At 48.9% G+C, this 8,265-nt stretch overlaps 1 protein-coding gene across 1 annotated transcript; it reads right to left on the minus strand.

Annotated features, from left to right (window-relative positions):
* Positions 1-4,307: 4,307 nt before the first annotated feature.
* Positions 4,308-6,511, minus strand: ZNF589 (zinc finger protein 589). Its single transcript, XM_040628239.1, is given in 3 exon segments — positions 4,308-5,083; positions 5,086-5,190; positions 6,424-6,511. Coding segments are annotated over 3 exon segments (969 nt in total).
* Positions 6,512-8,265: the final 1,754 nt, after the last annotated feature.

The following is an 8,265-nucleotide window of genomic DNA, read 5'->3' on the forward strand; positions in this document are numbered from 1 at the left end:
GAAGCACGATAGTTTTAAATTTTTATTAAATCCATTTTATCTTTTTTTCCTCTTATTTGTTGTGTTTTTGGTGATCCAATATTTCATTGCCTAACCGAAGATCACAAAGGTTGCCTATGTTTTCCTCTGAGTTTTATAATTTTAGCTCTTACCTTTACGTCTTTCATTAATTTTGAGAGCAAATTACATATCTGATAAAGGGCTTGTATCAAAAATATATAATGAACTCTCAAAACTCAATAATAGGAAACCAAACACCCAATAAATAATATGGGCAAAATGAAAAGATATTAAACGTTATAACCCATTAGTGAAATGTAAAGTAAGACCAAGATGCGATATCACTATACACGTATTAGAATGTCTAAAATTAAAAATATTATCCATACCAAGTGTTGGTAAGAATGTGGAGGAACTGAAACTCTCATACCATGCTGGTGAGTATAAAAAATGGGAAAACCACTTTAGGAAAGTTTGGTTGTTTTATAATAAAAAGTCAAGCATACACCAGTTATATGACCCATTCATTCCACTCCTATGTTTTTACCCAAGATACCTGAAAGCATATGCCCATACAAAGCATGGTACATGAATGTTCATAATATAGCCCAAATTGGAAACAATCCAAAGTCCATCAACAGGTAAATGGATAAATTGTGACTTATCCATACAATGGAATGTTATTCAGCAGTAAAAAAGAATGGACTATTGATATCCATGGAACAGAAAGGAAAGAGCACTGGATTGAGAGCTGGACTTCAAGAACTGGTTCATCTTTTGTTTTGTTTTAAGATTTTATTTGTTTATTTGAGAGAGCGAGAGAGCATGAGAGATGGGACAGAGGCAGAGGGAGAAGCAAGCTTCCTGATGAGCAGGGAGCCCGATTCGGGGCCCCATCCCAAGACTCTGGGATCATGACCTGAGCCAAATGCAGGTGCTTAACGAACTGAGCCACCCAGGTGCTCCAAGAACTGGTTCATCTTCCAAAGAGAAGTTTGACAGTGAAAAGAAATCATAATAGATACTACATGTTGTGCAGACACAGATCTGGCTCTATAAGACCATTATTTCCTGTAAGAGAATAACTTCCAAGGTTTAAAAATGATTATTTACAGAAGATGGCTATATGTATTTGTTTTAACCTGAAATCAAGCAAATTCATTTTCTATTTCTGCAATTTTACTTAAAATCAAATGAAACACTTATGACTAAAATATACCAGATTAATAAAAATATTCCAGATTAATAAAAAATATCCTCAGTAGAGATTCAACTTGAAAACAGATGATAGCATAGAAATCCAGCAAAATTTGGACATTTCAGAAGATAGCTACCTCTTCACAGTAGCTATTAGAACATTTGAAAGTTTTTTCACCTGTCTGCCTCCCACCCCACAAAATCCTCTCCCATGGAACTGGAATCTCTAAGTTCAAACACTCATCTACCCAAGAATCCCTCCCATGAATTCATTATGCCACAAATTCTCCCCCAGGCTTATTCTTCTTGGTCACATATGGCCCTAAGAGCCTGGGCCCTTGAATCACCCAAGGTCAGGGGGAGAGTGAGATTCACTTCCCCAGATAAGCAATTCCCTAGATGCCTAAACTGAGTCCACCTTTATCCCAGTTCTCCAAGAGCACCCAGGATTCACCCGTCCTGGATTCTAAGGTTTGGAGCACCCGCGATCCCTTTAGACTCGTATATGCCTGAGCCTCATTCCATCCTTCTCTCTCTCCCTGGAGAGAAGCTCACCCTCGGGCCCAGCATCTGAACTGCAGAGCCACATGTGAGGACTTTAATTCCCATCTCTCACCCCAAGACCTAGAAAGAGGTATCACCGAAGTCTGGGTGTGAAGCGCCCTCTCTAGATGTGGAAAGTAGGAGCAAAGGCAGGGGATATAGGAATGATGATGGAAACAGCTGCAGAAAACCAGGACCCTTGGATTGAGTCAAGAAAGCACTCCCACAGAGCCTCATGGAAAAGTGGCCTCTAAACACAGGCCTCTTGGGGCGCCTGGGTGGCTCAGTTGGTTAAGCGTCTGCCTTCGGCTGAGGTCATGATCCCAGGGTCCTGGGATTGAGTCCTACATCAGGCTCCCTGCTCTGCGGGGGGCCTGCTTCTCCCTCTCCCTCTGCCTGTCACTCCCCCGGCTTGTGCTCGCTCTCTGTCAAATAAATAAATAAATAAAATCTTTAAAAATAATTAAAAAATAAACACAGACCTCTTAAGATGTTAAAACTTTGTGCAAAAGTGGGGTGGGTGATGGGGGTATTTGCATTACTCAGGGAGGCAGAGGTAGGGAATCAGTTACAGCAACTTGAGCTGATCTTGGAAGGTTCTACTTCATCCCCACAGAAGTTGGGATAGGGGCAGACCCAGTGAGTAGCACCTCCAGTGCCATCTCTGCCCCCCGCCCTCCCCCGCAACTGACTCTTGATTTTGGCTCCCGTCAGGATCTCAGGGTCCTGGGATTGAGTCCTGTGTTGGGCTCCATGCTCAGGATGGAGTCCCCTTGTCCTTCTCCCTCTTCCCCTCCCCCAGCTTGTGCTCTTCCTCTCTCTCTCTCTCTCTCTCTCAAATGAATAAATAAAATCTCAAAAAAAAAAAAGAAAATTTGCAAAATGAAGGAAGAAGTCTATACTGAGGGACAAAGCTGAGAAAAAAAGGGGGTGAAGTGTTTGTAGGGCTAAAAGCCAGGGAACTTTAGGGGTGAGGTTGAAGGATGAGGCCAGCAGGAGCACAGGAGCTGCCCTGGTCTCAGTTCTACTTATCAGGCCCTGCAGCCTTTTGAGTCTGGGATCTCTTATCATCCATCAGAAATGAGCCATTTGCCCCTACAGCAAAACTTCAGCTAGGGGCGCATGGGTGGCTTGGTCAGTTGAACATCTGGCTCTTGATTTCAGCTCAGGTAATGGTCTCAGGGTCCTGGGATGGGGCCCTGTGTTGGGCTCTGCGCTCAGTGTGGAGTCTGCTTGTCCTTCTCCCTCTGTTCCTCCCTTTCTCTCTTTCTCTGTCTCTGTCTCTGAAATAAATAAATAAATAAATCTTAAAAAAGAAAAAAAGAAAAGAGGAAGACACAGGAGGGAGTGATTCATGACTGAAAGGAACCCAAAGCTATCTGCCCTGGCCTGGATATTGGTCCCCTCTGCATCTCTTCCTGTGATTCCGGGATCTGACATTGATCTCACTAGGCCAAGCCTGTGTGATGGCTCTACAATGCTGTGTGAATTTTAATAGAATACATACATTTTTTTTCTTTCCATCATGTTGGCCAAGAAGGGCCATTATGGTGCTGGGAATGTAAGACAGGCAAGAGTGAGTCCAGTTGAAAGAGCTTTTAGCAGCATAGTGAGGACAGTTTTAAGCATGTGGCTAAAAGACTGGGCACAGACATTGGGGGCACTTTTAGAGGGGCTGTGCTTTAAGGCCCCGAAACCTGGTATTGTCAGGCTGATGGTGGGCATTGCTAGTAATCTTACACGTGCCAGGAGAGGGCCAAAGCAACATGGTTATGAGGTCTAAGTTCCGAGACCAAAGAATTTTTGGGGTATGGTTAAAGGAACCTGGTTTTGGGATTGGAGGGGTAGCAGGAAGACATGGTCAAGGAGTCCCTCAGATTGCAGGCTAGAGACTGAACCCTGAGCAATCCCTAAAGGCAGGGATAGAAAAGGATGCAGCAAAGGTTAGGGACATAGAAAAAAAATAAAACAGGAGAGTGTCATAAAAATCAATTGAGACTAATGGACTTGCAGAAGGAAGTAAGAATTAGTTGATTAGGTGCGAAGACCACTAAGGGGAGCATCACTTGGTACCTCTGTTCTCAGAAGCTAGACTTCTGCCACCTTTACACTCACAGAGGGGTCAGGGGTCAGAAGACTGTGCCTGAAGCCCTCTGTGAGCTAGCATGGGGTGGTCATGTATGGAGGACAGATGTGACTCTCAGTGTTTCTTAAGAGGTCACCTCCAGCTAACACTTTGCACTCCCTGTACGCAGGCTTCTCCCTGAGTATGTCCTCGGCTGTGTGATGAGGAGTGATGTCCAGCTAAAGCCTTGTCCACATTACCTTACAGTCAAGCCTTCTCCCCTGAGTGTGTTCTCTGGTGTGGCTGACAATTGACTTGTTGTTAAACACACACCCTTGCTCCTTGCACACCTAAGGGTTTTTCCTGAGTGTGCCCTCCGGTGTCTCATGAGGGCTGACTTATAGCTAAAGCCACACCCACATTCCCTGCACGCATAAGGCTCTTCCCCTGAGTGCGTCCTCTGACATGTGCTGAGAGTAGACTTGGGGCTAAAGTCTCGCCCTCACACCATGCACTTGTAAGGCTTCTCACCCGTGTGTGTCCTCTGGTGTGTGCTGAGGACTGTTCTGCAGCTAAAAGCTTGCCCACACTCCCCACACGCATAAGGCTTCTCCCCAGAATGTGTCTTCTGGTGGGTGATGAGGTGTGATTTCACCCTAAAGCCTCGGCCACAGTTCCTGCACACATAAGGCTTATCTCCTGTGTGAATCCTCTGGTGCTTAACAAGGTCTGACTTTTCACTAATGCCTTGCCCACATACTATGCACACGAAGGGCTTCTCGCTTGTGTGTGTCCTCTGGTGTCTGAGGAGGTCTGATCTGTGGCTAAAAGCTCATCCACATTCCCTGCTCACATGAGGCTTCTCACCCAAATGTGCACTCTGGTGGTTGTGGAGGGTAGATATTTCTATAAAGCCTCACCCACACTCCCCACACACAGGAGGCTTTTCCCCTGTGTGTGTCCTCTCATGTGTGATGAGATGTGACTTCCTGCCAAAGCCTCGCCTGCACTCCCTCCACATGCATGTTTCCCCTGTGACTGCCTTGTGTCTGAATAGATGTGTCTTCTGGCTAAAATCTGGTCCATGCTCTCCAAACTCAACTGCTCCAAATCCTGAGGTTTCTACCCTTTCACGAGCCGTGTGCACTTCCCCAGAGTTTGTCCTATGGGCTGGACTGAGTTGTATCTTCAATACTAGGTTGCCTGCCTGGGAGCTTACTGATGGTCCCTGGGGTGAGCTAGAGAAAACCTTGTAAGTGCCCCTCTAATTTGTACTCCCAGACAAGGTTAAGAACCTCCTCTTCCTTGATCTTCTGCTTTGCTCCTCCAGTGGTTTTTATCAGAATGCTGTTGCTGCTGCTGCTGGTCCTCTGGGCTCTGGTCACCTGTGGCTATGGCCCTGAGAAAGTGGCATTAAAATCTCTCCCATTTTTTTTAAGGAGATAGAAGTTTATTGAATACCCTGCAAGGGGGTGGCAGACAGGACAGCAGAAGAGAGACTGCTGAAATCTCTCCCATCCCAAATACATCACAAAACCCTTCCGACTATGGTCAGAGCCATGATTTCCCTTTCCCTTCTCCTTCCCCCTTTCCCTTTTCCTTCCATGGTTTTTTAACCGGAAGAATGGAAATCACTTCACCACCCCCATACAGTGACTATTCCACCCATCTAACTCACTGACTTATCTACACCTAATTTATAAAAGATGGCTAATGACATGCCCCCTTACCACCACACCCTGCACGAGGGGTAACAGCCCCACGTGTGTGGGGTCAATACCACATGAAGTTGGGTTTCCACATGAGGACATGGGGTCCCAGCCACAAAGACCTACGGTCCAGACCCCAGTGAAGTTGGGTCCTGATTGGGAGACTAGGTCCTGAGCACCATCGGAGTGACTGCTCTGAGCAAGGCAGTGGTCACAGCCCCGATTACATGGGTTCGAGGCTCTGATCAAGTGGGCTCAGGGGTCTTAGCAAAGGGGCCGCATGCCCTGATGATGTGCGTCATGGCCGCAACATGTGGGGATCACAGTCACAGTTAGTGAGGTCACAGTTCCCATCACTTGGGGCCAATGGCTTTAATCATGTGGTGTCATGGTCCTGATCACGTGAGGTCATGGCACTGTTCACGCGCGGTGACGGCTTCCAGCACGTGGGGTCACGTCTAAGAACTGGAGGGGGTCACTGCCAGAGGAGCGTTCTGCTTCGGAACTACGCTTTCCGGCAGGCTGCTGGCCGCACCCTGACTCATTTCCTTTAGGATCCCCTCCTCCTTCTGGCGCCACTGGAGGCCCTGGGGTTCGCCGCGCGATCCTCCTTAGACTTGCCTCTGCCAGCGTCACCGCTGCCGCCCCCGCCTCGCCTTCCTGCCAGCCCAGGCTCGGAGGTGGGCCCCGCGGGCTCTGCTCCGGCCTGGGCGGTCCACGGTGAATCGGCCGGCCAGGCGGCCTCGCGAAGGGAAGGGCGAGAGGAAGTGACCCCCTGCTTTATCCCGCACTCCGACCTCAGGCGGCGAGCTGGTGTCGCGGTATCCGAGGCCTGGGCTGGCCTTCAGGGCATGCGGGCGGTTGAGGGCCGGACCCAGTACGCGGAGCTGAGGACCCCTGACTACTCACCTACGCTGTGGCTGGGCGGGGTTTCCCGTACACTGTCCATGGTGCTAACGGCCGCCACCCCGAATCTGCTCTCTGCTCCCGCAGCCATTGGCCACAAGTGACTGTGGACCACCTGTTGTGGCGAGTGCTGCTGAGGAACTACATTTTAAATTTTACTTTTAATTAATTTGTAACTAAAGACTGAAGAAGTCTAAAATATTTCCCCATCCAACACAAATCCATCCTGGATGGATGAAGTGTGTCTACGGGAGAAAGTGTGCCCCACAGCTCCAGCCTGACGCAGCCTTACCCAGGAGCCTCCTTTACCCTATCTGGACAAGGATGACCACGGCCACTCCGGCCACCTCCCCCACTCACCCGACCCTCCCAAGGCCCTTCCCTTCCCTTTCTGCATTCCTGGGACTTGGATCTGGAAGCATAAACCAGGAACACTCCCAGGGTGGGGGAGGTACTGATGGGTCTGAGCTCCGCTGTGCTCCTTGGATGCCAAGAGCAGCATCCGGGTACAGACAGGGCAGGGGGTGGGGCTTTGCTGGCAGACGGGAAGGGTGAGCAAGACCCAGGATGGCTCTGAAGCTGGAGTTTGGCAATGGGCAAGAAAACTTTCCTTTCTTTTACCAACTGTAGCTGAGGCTTGCCAATTTGGACCCTATTCGGATTCTGGAATCAGACTAGTCATGTGAAATTTCCATTCCCTAGTGTGCAATGGGTAATTCAATAAAGATCGTGCCATGATTGGGTGAGAGTGTGCTATATTTAGCTCACCAAACTCTTTTCAGGCAATTTAAGCAAATCTGTCTATCCTGAGGAAGTTATTTGGCCTTTTCCTACCTTGTGTGGGTTTTTTCCCCCCTGTTTTTTGTTTTGGTTTTCCCCCCATGTGAAATGCGCGGAGGTTACCCTTTATCTTCCTTAAGGAAGAGGCGGGCAAGGCAAGGAGCACACATTCCAAGGGGCTAACTTTGGCGGAGGCTTCCAAGTGCCCCCTCCCTGCTCTTGACCAAGGCTCCAGGCACCCTGGAAGCAGCCCATGGGGCTACAGGTTCAGCTCGAGGAAATGCCTTCTGGCTCCTTGTGAAACCACCACCTCTTGTTCGGCTGTCCAGCCACCCTGGACCTCCCACAGGATGCTCCTCTTGGCCTGCCCCCCTCCCCTCCATACTAATGGCTTGTTTGCAATGCTTTTTCACCTCAGGTTTTTCTTTTGGATTCCACAGGCTCCCCTAACTCGGTTTTTTGCCCCAGGTCAAAGATGCCATACCCCAGGCTCCTGAGGTGGTCAGCCAGACCTGCCTGCGGGCCCCAGAACCAGACCACAGAGTCCTCTCAAAACCACGCTGATATGCACGTCCTCATCCCTGCAAACAGGATCTGGCCAAACTAGAAACAGGTGCTTGGTGTGTTTCAAATGCCACAAAGACCTTTTTGAACAGGGAAGACATTGGTGGTCACGAAAACCATGAGGCTGACTGGCTCCAACATGTGCAAGAGGGGAAAACACCTCCGGCCCCACGGAGCATGCCACCCTCATCTCGTAAAAGCCTTGAGCCCATGTGCTCTGAGGCTGAAGCTCCTGTTGTGGGGCAGTCTGGTGACAAACAGTAAGTCTAAAAGCAGCAGAAGGATAAATACAGACCCATGGAAACATTTCAGTACCCACCCCACTGATTCATTGACCTGTTCAAACAGAGGCTCTCATACCAATCAAAAGCTTTAAAAACAGGGGCGCCTGGGTAGCGCAGTCGTTAAAGCGTCTGCCTTCGGCTCAGGGCGTGGTCCCGGCGTACCAGGATCGAGTCCCACATCGGGCTCCTCTGCTGTGAGCCTGCTTCTTCTTCTCCC

The sequence above is a fragment of the Ursus maritimus genome, unplaced genomic scaffold (genome assembly GCF_017311325.1).
Source record: "Ursus maritimus isolate PB19 unplaced genomic scaffold, ASM1731132v1 scaffold_14, whole genome shotgun sequence".
In the NCBI taxonomy this organism is placed as follows: domain Eukaryota; kingdom Metazoa; phylum Chordata; class Mammalia; order Carnivora; family Ursidae; genus Ursus; species Ursus maritimus.